At 42.4% G+C, this 23045-nt stretch overlaps 1 protein-coding gene across 4 annotated transcripts in view; it reads right to left on the bottom strand.

Moving 5' to 3' along the window:
* Positions 1-22483, bottom strand: part of DUSP22 (dual specificity phosphatase 22) — a 79077-nt gene extending 56594 nt beyond the window's left edge. The window contains exons 1-2 of one of the 4 annotated variants that reach the window (XM_020976668.2): positions 22142-22483; positions 11373-11406 (exon numbers count right to left, since the gene is read on the bottom strand). In XM_020976668.2, the coding sequence (XP_020832327.1) occupies positions 11373-11406; positions 22142-22162 (55 nt within the window). In that variant the 5' untranslated portion in view covers positions 22163-22483. The remainder of the gene's footprint in view (positions 1-11372; positions 11407-22141) is intronic. The other 3 variants (XM_020976666.2, XM_020976665.2, XM_020976669.2) reach the window with 3 other exon arrangements.
* Between the last annotated feature and the right edge of the window lie 562 nt (positions 22484-23045).

Genomic DNA, 23045 nt, shown 5'->3' with positions numbered 1-23045 from the left:
TTAGTAAACATTTATTAAGAGTCTACTGTGTGCCAAGTCACTGACTATAAATATGATCAGAAAGGCTGGTTTTGTAAAAATGACATTCATGGTCTCAGTGACATATACACCAAAGCACTACTTATGGGTCATAGAGAAAGTGAACTAGAAATCCTAACCTGAGACAGTAAATATGAGCTCACAGATGTCACCAGAGATCAGGCAGGACAAACAACATGTCTGGAGTTCAACAATGGAAAAATACATCTCACTCTAAAGGAACAGGTTAGTTAGGGAAAGAACTAGGGTAATACCGAACAACAAAAGTATTATTTGGTGAATTGAATATAAAAAGTACAATCAAGAGAATCTGGCAATTGATTGGATGTGGATGGACAGAAGAAGAGTCAAAGACACCTCTGAGATTATCTGTAAAAGGAAAGAAGCAAGGAACAGGTAACCTGCATGAAAATCCATAAACTTTAAGTGAAAAACATGGTGGAAAACATTTGGGTAAAGATCAAAAGGGGGAGAAATAGAATGGTACTTGGTAAGAGGATAATATTCAACTCAAAAAATTTATAAAACATCTTCCATGTTCAAGGTACCATTCTTGGCACTGTAGAGATACTACAGACCACTAGGGTAAATAGCTGATGTACTCCTGAGGCAGACTGAAAGGCTGGAACAGAAGTAGATATAGGGGGAAGGGAAGAAGTATGTATTTAGTACCTACAATGTGCCAGGCAATTTGCTAAGCAATTTACAAATAGCATTCTGTTTTACACCTAACAAATACCACTGTGTACACAGTCATTTGTGCTTTTTTCCTCTTTTAGACTTTAAACTCTATGAGAGCAGGGCAGTATCTTATTACCACTACCACTATCCCACTGCCCCCTGCCCAGAACTGGACGCACACAACAGGCACCCAATAAATACTTCTTGAATCAACTGAATGTAGAGTCAACAGAATCTGGCAATTGATTGGATGCTGGGGGTTAGAGGAAGGGAAGAATAAAAAAATGACTGAGGTGATCTGTTCAAGACAAAGAAGCAAGGACAGGTAACAGGATGAAGAGAAAAGAATGGCAAGGTCCTGTAAGAATAGTGTCAAGAATCCTAAAGCCTAACATGAGCAAAGAATTATGATAAATGCTAAAACCACAAAAGGCCTTAATTAAAGCTGTGTTGTGACCAAGAGGAAAATCAGAGAAGGGAAAGAACTCTTTAGAGTGGCTGAGGAAATAAAGGACAATGAGAAGGTAGAAAAATTCAGCTCCTTTGTTAATTCAACTTTCCCTACCAAGAAGAATGATCTTCAGACTGCTTATGATAGGGAAAAACAGATATTGGAATAGAGGAGACTACGAAAATGTCCAGCTGCCTCAATTAGTTCATATCACCTAGCCCAAATGAATGATCCTTGTAACCACAAAAAGAAATCACAAGTGTGATTGTTGAAACAATAATGGTTATCCAACAGGAGAGCTATCAAAGAACTAGAAGTAGCAAATCTTATCCAAGAAAATTAGTGAGTTTCATGTAAAATGCTGGTAAAAGTCTGGGATAGAGCCTGAAGGGGGTGGTTTGTAAGCACCTAGAAAATAAAGAGGTGATTACTTTGAACTTCTGTGGGTTGACTAAGAAAAAGTCATGTCCAACTGTATGACAATGTTAATAGGCTAGTTCATCAGGGAGCTGAATGAATGAAAACGCATTTATTAAGCAATTACTACATGACAAGGAGAGGCTAAACAGTGGAGATACAAACAGAAAATCGAGCCAGTCTTTGCTCTGAAGAAGCTCACATCTAATAAAGGGAGACAACACATACAAGAGGTTTCAGTTACAAGTCAGAAGGAAACTTCCAGTGGTCCTTAGGGTGCAACAGCAAAGCAGATGGTAATGCATTTTCCTTAATGTCATCTCCATTAATGAAAACCATATCTATTTCTGATGTTGCATCATTTGACAGTGCCAAGGACTTTGGTGACAAAAGCTTTCTTCTCTGGGCCTTTAATAACTGTGGTTGCTGAGGATGCAGGGACCACAGCACCTGCAGACAAAACTGCCAGGTCACATTTTCACAAGAGCTGCTTCCCCGAATTATGCCTTTGAGGGCAGGGCTGGAGACCAAGCTGGTGGTCTGAAGGCTGCTGCTGATCTCAAGGCTCATTTGCATACCTGCCAGTCAGTGGCCGTTAGATCACAGTTGGTATTGATAGCGGCAAGGACAGTGGGTCCCTTCTTCACAAGGGAATGGCTACAAGAGCTAAGACGGGGGCAGCTAGGTGGCGCAGTGGTTAGAGCAAGTCACTTAACCCCATTGCCTAGCCAAAAAAAAAGAGCTAAGATAGAATTGGGTCAGTCATTTGGGGGACAGAACACTGATACTTCTTGGGCTCAGCATCCTGGAATGGTTCCACCAGGGTCAGAGGGGAGGTAATGACTGAGGTGGCTTGACCCACCTGGTACCTCTTGTCTCTCCCTCAGGAGACCTTGATGCTTCAACCAGGTTGGCTTGTCTGCCCCACCAGTGGTAGACGTTAGATGGGTGGCTGCAAGGATGAGTCCTTCTTCTCAAGGTTTGCTCCTCTCTACACGAGCTGCAGGGGCTAAGCTGGGACACAGCAAGAGGTCTAGAGAACACTGCCAGGGCTTTTAGGTTCAGGGTTTTGCCTGTCTCAATCCCTACCTGAGGGGGGAACAGTAGTCCAGCCATAGCAATAGCTTAACCTACTTGGTACATTCTACCTCTTGTCTCTCCCTCACGACAGGCTGCTTTGCCTATTACAGTTCTGCTCCTGTAGGAGCATTTAACAAAATCCGTTACAACATCTCTATAGAGAAGAGAGAGAAATGAGAACTCTACTCCTGACTCTCCCAACTTCACCATTATTTCCCCCAGCAGTTTTCTCACCCCAGAGAGGGCCTCCATTCCTGCGACCCCCTCCTCTCATTGGGGAGTGCCTTTTAAAACCTCCATTTTGAGAAAGTGTCCGGGTCAGCCATGCTCACTTCCTCATTCTGCTTCAGACTAGACTTCTCCACCATGCCCCTGCACAGGTACCTGCCTTTCCCCAACCCCATTTGCTGTTCCCTTTTACTTGTCTTCCCCCATTAGAATGCAAGTTCCTTGAGGGAAGGGTCTTTATTTTTACTTGTGTTTGTATTCCCAGCATTTCACAAAGTGTCCAGCACATAGAAAGCACTTAATAAATGTTCTTCTTCATCCATCCACCCATCCATCAATCTATCTATCTATCTATCCATGGCTAGTGAAATGCAAACTCAATATGAGTATGTTGTGGCTGCTATATAAAAAAAAAGGTGATATAATGCTATTTTAAAATAATGAAGGGGCAGCTACATGGCGCAGTGGATAGAGCACTGGCCCTGAACTCAGGAGGACCCGAGTCCAAATCTGGCCTCAGACACTTGGCACTTACTAGCTATGTGTCCCTGGGCAAGTCACTTAACCCCAATTGCCTCGCCAAAATAAACAAATAAATAAAATGAAATGAAATAAAGATAATGTTATCTTAGACTTCATTAACAGAAGTACAAAGTCCAGAGCCAGGAAGCAAATAATCCCATTTTACCCTGTCTTGGTGGGACCACATCTGATATACAGAATCTAGTGATGAGCACATTTTGGAAAGCACACGCATGCGCACACGCGCACACACACACACACACACACACACACACACACACACACGACCCTATCTGGGAAACAATGGCATGTCTGGTGACAGCATTGAAACCATGTCACCCTAAGGACCAGATAAATGAGCTGGGCATGTTTGGTTTGGAAAATGTGTCGGGGGGAGGGAGGAGGTTGTGGGCAGGAGGGATGATGCAATCATCATCTTTAAATTTTGAAGGGCTACCACATGTTCTGCTTTGCCCTGGAGGCACAAAAGTGTAACCTAATTATAGGAAAGCAAATTTCAGACTGACATAAGAATTTCAAATAAAGTTCAAACATTTCTTAATTAACAGTTAATAATTAACCATTGGAGACCTAGCCTAAGGAGGAATGAGCTTCCTTAAGAAGCAGTGGGTTAATCACTTAATGGTTTCCTCACTGGGAGCCTTACAGCAGAGGGTAAACTACCATTTATCAGGGATGGCACAGACAAGACTCATGCCTTAGATGGGCACGAGGCTTGATTTCTATAAAACCCTTCCAATCCTAAGATTCTATAATTTTTAGTGGGCTCTCCATTGGACAACATTGAGCTACCTCCAGAAGGCAGTCAAATATTTATCCAGTGCCCTGGAAGATAATCAAGACTCTCTATATTTCCTAGAGAGGGTTCAAGATGGGGGCTGGGAAAGAGAAGAGGTAAGAAGAACAAGGATTACCAGCCAACTAGCCAAACCTTTAGGGATTTACCTGGACTCCACTGTGAAGGAAATCTAACCTAGTACCACCATCCACATGATATTTTAATGATAATAAAATGGAGTGGGGAAAGGAAGAATATTCGTTAAGCACCTAATATATGCTAGGGACCATGCTAAGCACTTTTCAAATATTATCTCATTTGATCTAGGAGTCAAATTACAACAGCCCTATAAAATGAAGATAGATAGATAGACAGACATCCATTTTACGGTAGAGGAAACTGAGGCAAAGGTCAAGTCAACAAACATTTATTAAACCCTTACTAGGTGTCAGGCACTAAGCTCTAGGAATACAAATATAAGCAAAAAAGATAGTTCAGGTCCTCAAGGAGTTTAAGTCCTCATGGGGAAGTTAATACTTAAAAGGAAGTTTCTGAAAGCCGGATGGGGTCAGGAAAGGAGAGGGAAGGAGAAGATACAAGGCAATGATGGAAAAGTCCAGAACGGTGCAGTCTGACAGGAAATGAAGAAATCACTGGCCTTGGTGGAGGCCTTAAATGGAGATTCTGGAAGGAATTCTCCCCTTTCCAATCAGATGGAGAGGCCCGAGGGGCAGAGGGTTCTTCTGAGGCATGAGTTTGTGAGTTGCAGGGCTGAAGTGATCTGATTTGAACTCCAGTCCTCCTGACTCCAGGCCCAGAGCTCTGGGTCACCTAGCTGAATCTTCTCCCATAGAGGCATCAAGGTTAATGATTCAGACACAACGGCTAATAGCCAAATCCAGGAAGATCTGAGGTCAAGTCAGGCTGCTGACCCTGGGAAGTCACTTAACTTCTCAATGCTCTAGACAACTCTCTTAAGACTCTTAAGTTGCTCAGGTGATGTACCAGTAAAGAGACATTCCTCAACCAAGAGTTCCCCATACCAATGAAATCACTGATTTGGTCCCTATTCACAATCTTCTCCTATATAAAATGGCTAAAGGGGAGGGGGAGGGAACAGTTGTATAAAGGACTTCTTAGCAATATCTCTGCACCTGTCAAAATAGAAATGATGCTCCTTTGAGTCCAGACCACATCCAACTGTATTTAGCTTGTCAAATCAGAAAAGAATCGGCCCTTTGTTGAATACTATAATTACACTGCACAGATAAATTCATAGAGTTTATTTTCAGTAATGCAGTCCGGTCAAGTCAGTAACCTGAAAGGTTTTGAGAGTTCTGCCTTTTGTGGTATCTAAAATGTTTAGTTTGTCAGTACTGATGTATTACACATATCAGCGTTAACACCAACCCTTCAGCTTGCTGTTAACAGTGTTCACAACAAGTGCAGAATTTAAATTAAGACAGAAAAAGTATGAGGTATTTTCAACCTAAATTGTTTTAAATGTCCCCTTTTAGCTTTGTTATTGATTAGATTGAAACTTCAAGGTTCCAACTGGTTTTCACCACAAGAGTAGTATTGAAATCTTATATGGAGTTCTGTTTTTGCAAAAGATCTTAGCAGGTATGTCCAAGGAGTCTTTACAAGTCACTTGGAACCAGAAAAGAAGTTCACTGAAGTACTGCTCCTGGGGACATGATATTTTCCAGACTGCCTCGAGGAAAGATGTGCCAAGGACCAGATGACCACAGGGGATGTCTGAGACCAAAGAAAGAATGGGCTAATTGAATGGACACTGGGAAGGGTTACCAAATTTCAAGGCGACTTAATGTTTGTTAGTAGTGATGTCCATTATCATATCCTTTTGGCTTTTATTTTCTATATCTGTATACTAAGTTCTCTCGATTATCTTGATGTTGTTTTGACTTTCCCCTTTAGATTAGTCTCTGGTTTTGGACTTTCTTATTACAGCTTGTACTGTGTTTGATTAATGGTTCTGATCTCACTCTAACTGGGGCCATCCTTGGTAGAATCCATGGTAATGTTTTACCAAGTGCACTCTCTGTGGTCATTGGTGTACCCAGGAGTCACCTTTGACCAATGTGGGGGTAAGGGGAGGGAATGTTAAGGGGTCCCCTGAACTTGTCTTTCTGATTTGCCATATTTTCCAGAAACACTGGACCTGCAGTATGCAGGAGGCCTAAACAGGTCAAGGATGAAGCCCCCCAATGACATAATTTATTGTCTGCACCCCAAACCGGACTCCCTGTGTGTTCTTGTGATTCAAGACAGGCTCCAGTCAGTCTACACTAGAGCACAAAACTGCTTGTGCAGCTAAGACTGTCGTAGATAAGCAGACCATTCTGTCTTCATAGTCTAGTAATTTCTAAGGGAAAAGAATTCAGTGTTTGCCATCTTAATTATTCATGATTTCTCCTCCCCTGCCACTCCCATTTAGGTGGAGATTTCTGTTTCTCCTCTGTCTCAATTTCATAAATGTCCAAGTTTGTTCGAATAGTAAACTCTTTGTGCCTGCTTAAGGTTCCACCCGCATGTTCGTTTCTCTTGTAATGAATCTAGTTGCAATGCAATGTCTCATAGACTTGTAATATTATTTTTGCTTAACAGTCTTCAGTAATGCAGTCAGGTCAAGTCAGGTTATCTTTTTAAAGGGCTGTCCCTAAATGAAAGTGGTCTCATAAAGTAGGCTCATCTTATGCTTCATAAAACTTAAATACTGGTTTTCTGAATTACCCAATGACAAAGAGGGCCAGAGCTCTAAGCCAGAAGGGACAAGGAAGAGTCGGGAAAAGAGTGTAAAATAACCAAGGCTGCTCAGAATGCCAGGCCTCAAGGGCTCTCCCACATCCTCTTTTAGGAAAAGCCGAGAGACAGCAAAGGGAGAGAAAAGGAATGTAACAATTAGGTAAGCATGCTGAAGAAAGGTGCCAGGGACCAGGCTAATGTACCTAGAATTGATCACCTATTATGTGTAAAGTGCTGGCTCTTATACTCAGAGAGCTAATGGGGGGGGGGGGGAAGAGGAGGATAAAGAGAAACAAAAGGACAGACAGAAACACACCCCAACACCAAGTTAAACAATGAAAGTGTGACGCAATAATAAGACAACACAACAACCCAAGAAAAGTTTCAAGGCAGTAAATGATTAATTTAAAATGCCAAGTGAGTGATAGAGGATAAATGCTCTCAGTTCTGGTAGAAAAAGAGATCTCCTTAAGGAAACAAAAGAATCCTTATATGCAGAGAAGTGGGGACTTCAAGTGTGGAATGTAGTATACACTGTCACTTGGTTTTGTTTTTCTTTTTTTTCTTTTCTTTTCTTTTTTTTTTTTTGGTGAGACAATCCGGGTTAAGTGACTTGCCCAGGGGTCACACAGCTAGTAAGTGTCAAGTGTCTTGTCTGAGACAGGATTTGAACTCAGGTCCTCCTGACTCTGAGGCCAGTGCTCTATTCACTGCACCACCTAGCTGCACCTGTTTTTCTTTCTTACAAAAGAGCAAGGTGTACCCACAGAAGAGTGCACAGAGCCTGGAGTCAGGAAGGTCTATTTTTCAATCCTACTAGCTGTGTGATCCTGGGTAAGTCACAGAATCTCTCTCAGCCTCAGTTTCTCTTTTGTACAATGGGGATGACAATAGCACCTACCTTACAGAGCTGTTGTGAAGATTAAATAAGATAACTCACATAAAGTACTTTGCAAACCTGTTAAAGCACTAAGTGCTAGCTATGATTATTATTATTATTATCATTATTATTATTGTTATTATGAAGGTTCAATTGAGAGGGATTCAAGGAAAATAACTATGGTGTGAAAAAACACAAAGATAAACTTAATAATTAAGATTATTATTACAACAAAGTTTCCGTTGAAAGGGATTAACATGGAAACAAAAAGCAATGATAAACTTAAAAATAATTATTGCTGACATTTACATAGCACTTTAACATTATCTCATTCACATCTGTTATCTCCTTCGATCCTCACAGAAGCCCTGGGAGGTAGGTACTGTTATTATCCCCATTGTACAGATGGGGAAACTGAGGCCGAGAGAAGTCTTGACGGCCCAGAGTCACCCACCTACTGTCTGAGATAGAATTCAAACACACATTTGACTCCAATCCAACACTCAATCACAGCTGTGCACAAAGTTGGGCTAGGACAGCTTCACAGAGCTGGTAGGATTTGAGCTGAGCCTTATAGCATTTATTGGGAGATTTTGAAAGTCCAAAAAGAGAAATGAAGGGGGATGGCCAGAAGCAAAGACCCAGAGGTACATAAAGGTGGCCCACTCTGATAAGGGAAGTGAAGTCAGAAAAGGTAGGTTGAGGTCAGACAGTGACAGGCCTTACACCCCAGACTGAGAAGCTTGGATATACGGGGCCTTCCACAATCTGATTCTAATTTACTTTTTTAGCTGTTTCACATTACTCCACTTCAGGAACTCCATGTTTCAGTTCAACAGGATTAACTGCTCCCCAGACTTCCAAAATCCATCCCTACCTGTGTGTATTCATCAAGGCCACCCCAACACACCTGAAATATGCACCTTCACCTCCCTCTCTCTGGATCTTTGTGGTCCTTCAAAGCCCAGCCAAAAGGCCACCTCCTCTGGGCAGACTACCCTGATCGCTCCCCTCCCAAAGTTGTAAGTGCTTTCTCCTTTCCCAAATTACCTCATATTATACTCCTTGGTGTACGTATCTGTGTGCACTGCAGAAGCTGTATACCACCTACCCCAAAGGGTAGCTGTGCAAACCTTTAAAGCATTATATAAATGGAAGTTCTCATGATGTTGTATACATGTCCTCACAGGGATCTAAGCTCACTGAGGGCAGGCATCCTCTGCTTTTTGTCTTTATAGTCTCCCAGCTCTCAAATAGGCTGGCAACTAGGTGGTAAAGTAGATAAAGCAATGGGCCTGGAGTCAGGAAGATTCATCATCCTGAATTCAAATCCAACCTCAGACACTTACTAGCTGTATGACCCTGGGCAAGTCACTTAACCCTGTTTACCTCAGTTTCCTCATCTGTAAAATGAGCTGGAGAAGGAAATGGCAAACCACTCCAGTATCTTTGCCAAGAAAACCCCAAATGGGATTATAAAGAGTCAGACAGGACTGAACAACAACCAAACAACAGCCCCTAACTAGGCCCAGTACCCAAGGCACAGAATAGCTTCAAGCAATGCTCCTTGAATTGAGTAGGCAACAGGGCACCATTTCTGAGCAGAGCAATGAGATGCTAAAAGCAGAGATTCAGGAAGATTAATCTGGTGGTGGTGTTCAGGATGGGGTAGAGACAAAAGAGACTGGAGTCAAGGAGACCATGTCAAGGATGCTATACAAGTGTGGACCTGAAGCAGAAAGGGTCTGGACAAATAAAGTGCCAAGGAAAATAAAATTCCCTACCTGTACAATTCAGTAAGTGAGACTACAGTGGTATCTATATAGGCATCCCCCACGCCGTGGCTGCTTTTTCAGAATTTCACAGCTTAAGTTAACAATTCAAAAATAATTATAAGCGGTACTATTTTTAACAATACGCTCTAATAGCAATTAGCATCTGTCAGCTCCCTGAGCCGAACTCCCTATGAGGCCAATTAGTTGGCACTAGAAGTCTACAGGGGTAAAGAGGAGAAAGTAAATATTATGTAGGAAAACACTAATGATTTTTTTAAAAAAATCATTCCAAGAACCTGAAAGCACACAAATTAAAACAGTAGCTAAAAATGCCTAACAGCAGTGACTGTGCCGCCCCTAGCCGGGTTATATTTGGCTTCTTCAGGAGGGAAGGGGGGTGTGCTAGGCAGGCGTGCGTGGAAAAAAAAGGCCATTTTACTGTAATCTGTGTGGCAACATGCCCTTATCGAGTTTTTTAATCTAGTCCACCCCTGTTAGTCACATCATCTCTGGTTCTAAAGAACTTCATAAATACATGGCCAGGACACTCTACTGTGGGGATGTAAGGATACACCTACTGGGTGGGGATGACAACAATACCTAGCCCACAGGGCTGTCGGGAAGATTTCATGAGATAACTCACATAAAGTGCTTTGCCAGCCTTAAATGCTATATAAATGCTAGCTATTATTATTGTCGTTCTTACAAAGATTCAATTGAGAGGGAGGAAAGAACTATGGTGTGAAAAAAAGGTAATGATAAACATAGTAATAATAACAAAAGTAGCGCAGCTACGTGGCGCAGTGGATAGAGTGCTGGGCCTAGAGTCAGGAAGACTCATTTTCCCAAGTTCAAATCCAGCTTCAGACATTTTCTAGCTGTGTGACCCTGGATAAATCACTTACTCCTGTTTGCTTCCGTTTCCTCATCTGTAAAATGAGCTGGAAAAGGAAATAGCAAACCATTCCAGTATCTTTGCCAGGAAAACCCCAAAGGAGATCACAAAGAGGCAGAACACGACTGAAAATCGGAACAACAAATCACAAAAATTCAGTCAAAAGGGAGTAAAGGGAAATTCCCTAAATGGAAATAACTATGGTGTGGAAAAAAAGGCAAAGATGAGTCCTTGTCATGGATTTAGGGAATTGTCAAGAATTCAGGGTATTTTATAATCCAGGAACAAAAACTAAAGAGACAGACAACACCCCACCAACCCCTTTCCAATCACTGCGTATTGGATATGTGTGTGTATGTATCCAGTGTTTATCCACGTATATATCGTATCCCCAGTAGACTACAAATTGCTCTTTATCTCACTTTATATCTTCAGGGACTAGCACAAGGCTTAGAATACAACAGGCACATAATAAACACTTGCTGACTGACTGACTGAGGTAGCAAACATTAAATCAATATAGATGGTTGACAATGAGTATGCAGGTGAGGCAATGTAAAACAAATCCTCTAGCAGAGTTAGCATCAAAACCAAGTTCTCGGTGGTGAAAATAGGCATCTAGGAATTTGAAGCAGTAACTAAAATAGGGATTCTTAACCTGAATCTGTGAACTTTTTTTTTAATAAAGTTTGATTACTGTATTTCAACATTAATTAGTTTCCTTTGTAATCTTAAGTATCTCATTTTATGCATTTAAAAACATTTCCTTCATCAGGTGAAAGCTGCCCCTAAATTCCAGATAAAGATCCTTAAAATGTTCTTTTAAATCAGGCACTCACCTTTAAAGTTGCCAATGTAGAGGCCAGGAAGGATCTAGGGGAAAGAGAAGCACACAAAAATATAAATGTTGGGATAAAGGTTGACAAACGTTCATTGGCATTAAGGAAAGGATAAAGGAGGTCGTTCAGAGTATATTTGGGCTCCACAATATTTAGCATCAGCTCCCAGTCATCCCTTGGGGCAGGCCTAGTACTCCATGGCTCCTTTAATCACAAGGTGTTTTAAGGAGTCTGGGATCTGACCCTCAGACCCATTAGAAACCCACTCAATGGGCTTTATGGAAGATCAAGTGTCACAGTCAAACTTATGAGAGCTAAAGGTCAGGGAAATGGCCCCACTATTTCCCAATTTTTTCCCTCTAGGTGATCCACTTTCCAAGAAAAGACCTTGAACTTGAGAGGGGGCCCTGCTACCATCCTCTGGCCTTCTCTTTAAATCTGTAACCCGATGGCAACCCTGGGCATAGGAGAAAATGCATCTGTTTTGGATACGGCACTGGACCGGGGAGTCAGAAGACAACTCTCTAAGTAAGCAGTGTAGAACCATGACGAGGTAACTTTATCTTCCTGGCATCCATCTTCTCCTTTATAAAATAAGGAAGTTGGACTAGATCAGACAGTCTTAACTTGTTGTGTCATGCACCTCTCTTTGGCAGTCTGGTGAAGTTGACGTACCCCTAAATATTGTTGCCAACATTCATAAAAATGTAAGTTACATGACGGAAAACGCTATCCACATCCAATCTGAATACAGATCAAAACATATTATTTCCCTCCCCCTTTTTTTTTGGTTTCTTCTTTCTCGTGGTTCTTCCCATTAATTTTAGTTCTTCTTTACAACATGACTAATGTGAAAATATATTTAACATGAATGTATATGTAGAGCCTATATGAGACTGCACGCCGTCTTGGGGAGGGGGAGAAATTTGGAACTCAAAATTTTACAGAAGTGAATGTTGAAAACTAAAAACAAATGCATTTTTAAAAATAAAAATAAAATGTAAGTTAGAAGATAGTGAAAATAAAGATCTAAGTTTTTTCTCCTATCCAAATTCACGGATCTCCTAACACCTATTCATGGACTCCAAGAAATCCTACACTCGAACACTGCTAGGGTCCCTTCAAACTCTGACATCCTATTATTCTAAGCACAGGAATTAGATTGGTATGGCTATCTTGCCCTTTCTCTGCCCTTTCTCATCAAGGTGATGGAAGACAGGTGTTAACAAGAGTCCCTCAAAATTACTACTACTAACCCAACTCTCTTGGCTTTTCTTCTCTGCCCATCCTGCCACCTTAAATTCCCCAAATCCTTTTTCTTCTCCCTCATTCAATTTTCTTGAATCTGGAAATTCAGATGAGCCCTGAACAGGTACATAAGAGCAGAATGTCACATAAAACACCAAGGGCTTTCCTCCACTCTTCCAAAAATCAGATTGTAGATACAATTAAGACTCCAAGTGTATGTTTTACACACACACACACACACACACACACACACACACACACACACACACCCCTTAATTTCACATCTGAGAAGCTTTCTGATTTGCCAGCACACCTCACTAGCATTCTCAAATCCATATATGTCCAACAGTTTAGGGTGGCTAAAAATATTCCAGCTCCAATGTATGGTATGATGTTTTTTTAAAGTGCATACCGAACATGCCAGCATTAATGACATTTCCCTCCTGACATCCCAGCAACACCCTCCTGTCAGCACAGGGGCAGCACAGACTCTTTCAGACATTACTAGTTCCAAGTGAAAACCTCCACTCATTTTATTCCAGTTCAACCCACTGAATGCTGTGTGCTGGCTTCCTGCAGGACTTCCTGATGAGATAAAGATGGTCCCTGCCTCAGTATACCATGCAGAGAATCACTACTAGAACAACAAAAGCCACCTCCTCCAGTTTTATCAAACGCATGGTAAGATGCCTACTTTTCTAAGTTTATTTCACATTATTCTCTGTCATGCAACCTGGTTTCAAGTCCTCACTGTTATTTATCACCTGTGTGATCCTAGTCAAGTCACAACCTCCCTGGACCTCAGTTTCCCCATCTCTAAAGAGATAGGTTGGATTAGATAGCCTGTGGGGTCCTTTCCAGCAGCAGAACTTTGATCTTATAGGTCAGGTTCCAATCATGTCTCAGACACTTAGCAGTGTGACCCTGGTAAGTCACCTCACCTCTCCACATCAGTTTTTCTCCTCTGAAAGAAGTTAGACTCACTGGGTTTTTAAAGTCCCTACCAGCTCCAAATGTCTGACCCTGTTTCCCCAAATCTGCCTTCCATACCTGGAGAATCTTCCCTTCTCACATCTTCTCACCCCAGCCCGCGTGACCAACGAAAAACCTGAGAGACAGAGTTTCTGGGTAATTAATAATCATTTTATAAATAGGGCTACCTAATAATAAATTGATGGTAAATGGTTTCTCCCGGTAGCCAAAGACAAAGACATGAAGAGACTGGAAGCTTTAACATACTTTTAGAAAAGGTGGTGCCCCTGACAGGTGAAAATCAACTCTGATTGGTGAACAATTAATGAGGGGGTAAGCTAGAAGTCTTCGGCTCTTCCTGCTGAGAATGTGGCTTGATCATGAGACTCAGACACCTCCAACAATACGGACAAAGGAATCTACTCTACCCAGACCACTCTAGTGGGTTTTCTCCTTCCTGAGCTGGGTCACCCTGAACTCCAATGGAGGGGTGCAAGGGCATGAGATTATTCCGGCAGGGCAAGAATTCACCTAGATTAGATTCTGTTTATACTTCAAACAGAAGTAAGGTCTCCTGGTTGGGTGGAATCTGGCCCAAGATAGAGAAGCAGATAAACCAGCCCAATTTCCTCTATCAGCGTGGCCTTCAGACAGTGGTTGACTGACCTACAGGAGCTGGTCCCTGAATGAGGAAATAAAAAGCCCGGATCCTAATTAAAAATGGGTTATTAATATAATAGAAAATAATCCTTTCTCTCAACTCCTTTAGGAGAGCTCAAACGCCACATCATAAGGGAACTCTTCTGTTCCACTGGCTCCTTTTTCTCATCCCAGCTCCCAAAGCTAGTTCCCCAAGGTCCTGCTCTCAGCCATTTTCTCTAGCTAGAGCCCTGTCCTGGAGTTTCTATCCCCACCTCTACTGTTGATTCTCCTGTCTAAATGTCTAGTGCATACCTCTTTACTCGACTCTCATCTCCTACTAGATTTATAAACTCCCAGAAGGCTGGAACTGGGCTGCCCAACTATGAATGATGGCTTGCACACAGTAGCTAATGAATAAATATTTGTTGAATGAAGGAACAACCACTACAAGAGGAAAACACAAGGTACAAGAGATGCCAGACAGATAAGAGAAGCAGGAGGGTTTGATGACCAGGAACTGACTAGACTTTCTCTCTTGCTTCAATCCATGGGCATCCACAAGGAGGTCACTACACAAAGCCACATCAGAGCAGAGGGACAAGTGCTAAAAGCCAACCAGGGATCCTGAAAAGAAGCGGCAAGTCAGATTTGAAGAAATAACTGAGAAAGAGCAAAAAGAAAATGGGCACTTCATATGCAGTGGAAAGACTTTCATTTCTTAGTGTAAGTTGTTAGAAGATGAAGCTGTGCTAAAACATACTAAAAACATACTAAAACATGTATTAAGGCCAATAAGGGGAAATTATCCATTGTTCAGACTGGGAAATCAACACAGACTTTCAAGAGTCAGAGATGGAATTATGATGGCCCAATAATAGCCAGTCCAATACTCAGGTCACGGCTCCCTTACTTCTATATATGACAAGATATCAAGTTGAGTGGTATGATAGAAAGCTCTGGAGGCAAAACACCTCCAGCAACTTGCTATCTATGTGACCTTGGGCAAGTAACTCATCCTTCCTAAAGCCTCAGTTTCCTCATCTGTAGAATGAAGGGACTGGATTAGATGGCCTACAAGAGGAGGGAACCTGTGGCCCTCTAGGTCCTCAAGTACACGAATCCAGACTTCACAGAACAAATCCCCTTAATAAAAGGATTTGTTCTGCAAAACTTGGATTCAGTCAAAAGGCCCCACCCAAGGACCTAGAAGGCCACATGAGGCCTGGAGGCCACAGGTGCCCCATCCCTGGAAGGTCTAAAGCTTATGATCCTATAATCAAACTAAAAGACATGAAGGCAGTTGGCAGTAGATACCTTTTAAAACTTACATTCTCAGGGAAAGTGAGAAAACCACCTCACCACTACTTCATCAGTTGAGAGGCATTGTGTGACAGCACTGGACTTGGAGTCAAGAAGACCTGGATTCTAATTCCAACTTGGAAAATGCTGTGTCAACCTAGGCAAGTAGATCAACCTCTCTGGGCCTCAGTTTCCTCAACTGTAAAATGAAGGGTTTTGGAATCACTGAGTTCTAAGTTCCTTTCTAGCTATCAATCTATGATCCTATGTGCCTAAATGTCTGCAAAAAAAAAAATCTCATTATGTGACAATCTCAGACGCTATTTATACAAGTAAATGCAAGCAGCCTTACCAAAAGAAAATAAAAAGGAAGACAATCTTCTCACAGAAAGATAGCTTGTACTGAACGACCAGAGGAGGGATGAAAATCTGGAGCAGTAGCTAGTGAATAGCCCTCGAAGTGAAAAAAAAGATGGGCCCCCAAACTAAGTATGGGCACCTCGAGAACTCTTCCATGACCGTTATAGAAATAAACAGCAAGGCCCTGAGAGTGGCTGAGACAAAACCTTAGCCCATGCTACCTCCTGGACAAAGAAGAAGCTCTAACACAGTACCAGTCAGAAAGGGACAAAGAGTTCTCGTCCCTATAAAACAATGGTTGGTGGAGATAAATAGTGAAGGCACTCGCCTTCCAAGGGAATGGCAGCACTTATTAATATTTTGAGCTCTTCCTAATGATTCTTAGCAACAGATGCCTGAATCCTGAGCAATGTTTCCCATTCTCAGAGGCTGTATACCGTTATTAGAGTATATGGCAATTAACTGACCTACTCTCACAGAGATGTTCAAAGCAGACCAAGTGCTTCAAAAAGAAGAAATACATCTGGCTTATCATTAAAAAAACCCCCACCTTTTTATTCATACTTGATGATATTTGCATTCCCCTTACCCCAATTCTATCTGAGGCACACACACAGCCACCCCCAATTCTCAATTCAACTTTGAGGCTCTGGGATACCAAGTCTAATAATCTATCCAAACAGGTACAAGCTACAAAATATCTCAATAAACAAAACTGAGAACCAGAAAGACCGGATTTCCTTCCTCAAAGTCAAGAGGGGCTGTACGACTTCCTGGGAGCTCCAAGTCACCATGTATAAATGCAGGAAGAAGATTTATCCGTCTCTCCAAAGGATTACATGTTATAGATGATTACTTGATGCCACTGGACCTCAGATCCAACAGGTTTGCAAAAATACAGAGAAGGATCTCAAAGCTGACGCATGCAGAATTTTAATGTTATGCTTTTCAAAAAAAAAAGCTTTTAAATGGAAAGGAAGGAGGGAGGGGAATGGAACTAAAAACCAAAGGTCATCCTTAGAAGTTGGGAAAGTAAAGGGGAACCTTACCAGTTAACTAGTGACAGGTGAAGGAACTAAACCACTGAGAATGTAAGTGACTTGCATAAAGTCACAGTTAGTAGTGGGGAGGGAAGGGGAATAAGCAGTTATATAGCGCCTGTTCTGTTCCAGGCATGGTGCTAAGCACTTCTTACAAATGTCATCTCTTTTGATCCCCAGACCAACCCTAAAAGGTAGGAGCTATTATTTTCCCCATTTTACAATTAAGGAAACTGAGGCAAACAGAAGTTAAGTGACTTGTCTGAGGCTGGATGTGAACTCACATTTTCCTGACTCTAAGCCCAGTGCTCTCTATCCGCTGGAACAAGCAGCCTCTAGTAGGCAACAGAGACAGAACTCAAACTCAGGTCTTCTGACTCCAGGGCCATCATCACTTTCTCTACCATACCACGTGGCCTCCCATGTGTTGGGACGCCACACTGACAGGACCATGACAGTTACAAAGAGGAATATGTCCCTTTTCCTTCCTGTGTCTTCCTGTGACTCATAAATAGCTTTAAGTTTATCTACAGCAGGAAAATCTTGAAACCAAGAATGCTTATAGTGGTAGTAGTAACAATAACAAGGATAATAAAGATAATAATTGCTAGCATTTAATAGTACTTGAAGGTTTGCAATTCACCTTCTATGAATACCTCACTTTTTCTTTAGAACAACTTTGAGAAAGAGATGCTATTATTATATCCATTTTACAGCTGAGGAAATGGAGGCAGACAGAGGTTAAGTAACTTACCCAATGTTGTACAGTTACTAAGTATCAGCCCAGACAAGAACTCAGGTTTTCCTGACTGGTGGATTAGGCACTACAGCGACCAGAAAAGATGTCTTAGCCTCCTCTGTCTCTACTCTAGCTAGAGCCTTGCACCCTGCCAATCTTCCTAAGGATGACAGAACCACTCCATGTGTCAAAAATTGGACAGATGAAAAACACTACAACTGCAATCATTTTGGGGGGACAAACTGTTGTGTGCAACCTTGCACACAATAGGTGCTTAACAAATGCTTACTGGGGGCAGCTAGGTGGCACAGCGGATAGAGCACCGGCCCTGGAGTCAGGAGGACCAGAGTTCAAATCTGGCCTCAGACACATAACATTCACTGGCTGTGTGACTCTGGGCAAGTCACTTAACCCCAACTGCCTTGCCAAAAAAAAAAAAAAGACAACCCCAAAACAAAACAAACAAACAAAAAAACCAAATGTTTGTTGGATTCATCTTATACAAATGCACAATTTGGAAAAAATAAAATGAGCAGACCCAGGAGGATAAGTTATACCACAAAAATACCATAAAGACAAACAACTTTACTAACAACTGTAAAGAATTATATCGATGCAATGCCCAGCCATGATTGGGGAGGATTAATAATGAAACTAGGCAATAAGAGGACCATGAGGTCTTTGTTCACGGACTGAATGAAGCACCACCCTACGATGGAGTGAAAAGAACACTGAGCCTGTGTTTCTGCCATTCATCAACTATGTGACCAAGGAGAAATAAATTCTCTGAGCCTCCTGTACTTCACCTGTGAAATGGGGATAAAAACAGCTTAACTATCTACCTCACAGGATTGCTTCAAGGAAGCCCTACACATCTTTAAAAGTTGTGAGTTATTTTTATTACTCAAGTAGCCATCCCGCTCACATGCAGATGCTCAGAGACTGAAGGGGTCGATGGATTATAGACTTAGTGCCAGAAGTAACCTTAGCCATCCATCTAGCCTAATCCTCTCTCTTTATAACCAACGAAGCTAAGGCCCAGATAGGCAAAGTGACTTGCTCAAAGTCACACATATACAATCTGGGCCAAGATTAGAATCCAAGACCAATGCACTTTCAACTCTTATCACAGTCTTATCAGATTTTTCCAGGGTTATCACAAAGTACTGTATTTACCTACAGTACAGATTTTGAATAAACTTGATATTCAGCAAATATATACTTCTAACAAGATCAATCATTAGGCAGATAGGTGGCCCAGTAGATGGAGTGTTGGAGTTAGAAAGACCTGAGTTCAAATGTTCAAATCTTGCCTCTTGCTGACTCTCATAGCCGTGTGACCCAGGGCAAATCATAACAACACACCCCTCTCTCTCTTTATCTCTCTCTCTTTTCCTCCCTCTCCCTCTCCTCTCTTGTTGTGAGGATCAAATGAGATAACATGTATAACACTTTGTAAACCTTTAAGTATTATATAAATGATAGCTATTATTACTACCAATACACTTCCTGGAAGTTGTCTACTAACTTCTAGTCTGCATGAGGACTTGAGAACAGCACCCTTATGGTATACATTCAGATAATGCATTCCCTCCATTTTCTGTCTATATGGTCTCTTGGTAACGTCATCATTTCCCGTGTTTAATTATCATTTCTACATTCCAAATCTGTGTTTCCAGACCAAATCTCTCTCTTGATCATCAACTGCTTATTGGACATTTCAAACAGGATGTCCTATTGGCATCTCCAACTCAACATGTCCTAAACAGAACTCATCGTGCTTCTCATCCAAAACCACTTTCCTTCCAAACTTGCATCTGTTGAGAGCATCACCACTGTTCTAATCACTGAGGTTCACCACCTCAGAGTCATCTTCAATTCTTCCTGTACTTTCAAATTTAATCAACTGCCAAATCTTGTTCATCCTATTTCCACAAAATCTCTTCATCCATCATCCCCTTCTCTCTACTCACACAAGCATTACCCTAGTTTAAACTCATTAGAGTCTCTCACTTGGACTATTACAATAGCCTTCTAAGTGGTCTCCCTTGCTCCAGTCTCTCCCCTCTCCAAACTGTCTCCAAACTGATATACCTAAAGCAAAGATCTAACCAACAGAATCATTGTCAGGGAGTCAGGAGATGAAAGTTCTAATCCCATTTTGGGCAATAACTATTCACGTGGTCAAATCACTATGTCTTCATTTACAAAATGTAGGTGACTGTCCTTACCTAGTGCTGCTGTTGCTGGGAAAAATTAGTAATAACAACAATAACAGACTTGGAAAAAGTTTAGGAAGAAATGGACAAATAAAAAAAACCTGCTGTTCACTACAGACTAAAACTACCAACTTGTAGAATGTCTGAATCCATTTTCATCTGTATATATTTTAATACATAACAAACAGTTCTATCAATTAAATATTCAGAGGCAACAAGGGGCAATTCAAATAAGAAACATTTTAAACTGGAACCCAAAGTCTACTAGAATGAAATCACTATCAATTCAAAGCCTAACCTATCCCAAAAACTGGTGACAGCACTTTTTTTTTTAAAGCAGAGAATCAAAGAACTGAAAGGCATAATAAAGAATATCCCAATTTGAGAAAGTATTCCTGTCTTATTTAAACTTGTTCTCCTGAGAGAAAAAAAAAAGGTCTGATGCAGTGGAAAGGATGCTTAACTTGGAATGGTTAAGACCCTCCTTTCAAAATTCAACCTTGCTAAACCCTGAGCCTCAGTTTCTCTATTTTTAAAATGAGAGGGTTGTACTACATGATCTCTAAGGTCCCTTCCAGCTTTAGATTCGTGATCCTTGAACCAAAACCAGGGTGATGATACCCTGGACCAAATACACAAAACGATTTCTTCCCACACTATTTCTCAGTAACAGTCTCTGAAACCAGGTATTAGTTTGGAAGGTTAAAGTATTTAGACAACTTATGCTATTCATCATTCTATGCTTGTTTCTCTCATTCTAGGATCCTATTTGTTGTTTTTCCTTTCCACTATTTGGTATTTCCACTGGTGGCACTTATGGGCCAAAGGATGCTGGCCCCTGAGTTAAAAGCAGCAGAATCTAAGCAAACAATTTCCACTTAATCGGACCGCGTGAAAAGTGGAATGAATGCACTTATCCAGGGGTGTAAGACTAACTGGGAAAGGGTCGTTTCCTTTCAAGGGATTTCTGGCTACCAGTTCAACACAATCCTTCCAGGGAGCAAAAGCAGAGCCTGAATTCCACCACCTTCCTGAGACTTCAAAGAAACAGCCAGACCACAGGACCAGAGAGGAACACCCGCCTAGGGGTGGGGCAAGGGGAAACTGGACAAGCCCAGGGTGGGGCTGACAAGCCGGAAGACAAAAGAGCCGAGCCGGAGAAAAATGGGTCCTATTCAGACCAAAGCAAGCAAGGTTCCGATTTTCTGGCCCCTGTCATCAATCGGAGGATGGAGAGGGGCTATAGGGAGAAGGTGGGGGTAGGGAGAAGACAACAGGTTTCCCTCATAGTGGAGAACCCTGGCACAATCTGTGGACAAAAAGCTGATTCTGAATTCGATTCCTCTAAGATGGGCAGCTGTCTTTTAAAAAAAGTCCCACCCACAACCAGCCTAATAGGCAGCTGTCCCATGCAACTTCTACAGGCACATGGGGGGAGGGGAGGGAAAGGGCACGGGCGCACGCACCCCCCCCACATATACACACATGCAAAAAAAAAACAACCTCTAAGGGAGTGGAAGTTAGGGAGGTACCCAAGGAAATAAAGGAAATGACAGCAGAGAAGACTCAGAGAAGACGCCCAGATGACCCATCAGATGGGTGGGCGATGTTTAAAGAGCCTCTCAGGGGAGGGGAAGAAGAGAAAAGGAACCACAAAGCTCTCAGCTCCACCGCGCTCCCGCTGGGGACTGGTCAGAACCACGTCCTAGCCCAGCAAGTGTAAATAGCTTTTAAAAGGGCACTGTGGTTGGGGAGAACAAGTGGTCCTCAGCCACAGAAGGCATCCAGCGTGCAGGGCAAACGCCCGGGGGCTGTTTGCCGGGAAGCCTTCCCAAGAGGGCGGGGGATTTTCAACAGCATTGACCTCTACCCGCCTCCCCCCATAAAAAAAAAAATTTGCAGAAGCATCCGTCTCATCCTAGGTCCGTTCCCCACCGCTTGTAGCACCCACCTCCCGGCCCCAACCAGATATTAAAAGTATTTAGGAAAAAAAAAACTACAACAGTCTTAAAAATGCAAACATTTGTCTGAACGAAGAAGCAAAGCACGCTTTTTTTTCCGACTACTGGCTGAGCACAATTAAAGGAGGAAGATGCAGGGTGGAGGGTGGCAGAGTGGGGAATGAAACCAGGGGGAAGGGGCTAAGAAGGAAGGATTCAAGGCTTCCTACACCTTTCCCAGTTCTTAATCCTAAAGAGGCGAGATGAGCAGACAAACAAGCAAGCACAAACAAACAGAAACGTACATTACCTTGTTCATCCCATTCCCCATGGTGGCTATAAGCGAAATGCACTTTAGCACCCTTGGAAATGTGGCTGCAGGATCGCTAATTGCATGTTACAACAGGAGGAGGAGAAGCAGGAAAGGGAGGAGGCACTAAGGAGGAACGGATTACACGCAAGATAAATAATAATAATTAATAATAGAGAGGGAGATGTTCTACACTTTTTTCTTTTTTTTTTTTCTTTTTTGGTTTTCTCCAGGCGCCAGGAGATTGGCCGCCTAGGGACTTCCCTAGCCGGAGACCAGCTGAACTAAAGGGATCTTTTGCCAGGAAATGGGTTCTAAGCTTGGCCCTTCTCCGCCCCCACGTGTGAGTCAAGCAAAACCTCCCCCTTAACCTCTCCGCGGTCCTCGCCGCACCCCTCCCCGGCACGACTCTCGCTCCCTTCCACGGGATTTGTAGTCTCACTCTACGAGGCGCCGAAGTCTCGGCTCCAAGTTGCAGAACTACAACTCCCAGAGAGCAGCTCGGTCGGGAATGGGGGGGGGGGGGGGAGGGGAGCGGAGGAGAAGAGGCAGTGACATTCACACAGCCTGAATCGCGCAGACGCCGCAGTTGCGCTTGCCCTAAACGTGTTGCTGCTGCTTTTGATTCACTTTCATTCCTGGAAGGATGCGTGAAGCTCAGGCTTGAGTAGGTGGCAGAAGCCAGTGCTGTCTTTAGTGATCCGCAGACAGGGTGCCCAAAATAAGGTCACAAGATGCTACGTCTAAGTCTGTGTCTAAGTAAAATGCAAAGCCACATTGGGGGCTTTTTTTTTTCTTTCTGGCTCGCCTGCTTTGGTTAAATCCCCTTTGGTGAAATGCAGGGAGGCCTGTTACCAGAAATTGCTGCTCTGACTTTAATTAATGCCTCAATGAGCAAGGTGTT

Source organism: Phascolarctos cinereus, unplaced genomic scaffold (genome assembly GCF_003287225.1).
Source record: "Phascolarctos cinereus isolate Bilbo 61053 unplaced genomic scaffold, phaCin_HiC Scaffold_4;HRSCAF=312, whole genome shotgun sequence".
NCBI classification, from domain to species: Eukaryota; Metazoa; Chordata; class Mammalia; order Diprotodontia; family Phascolarctidae; genus Phascolarctos; species Phascolarctos cinereus.
This window is presented reverse-complemented; position numbering and strand designations above follow the sequence as displayed.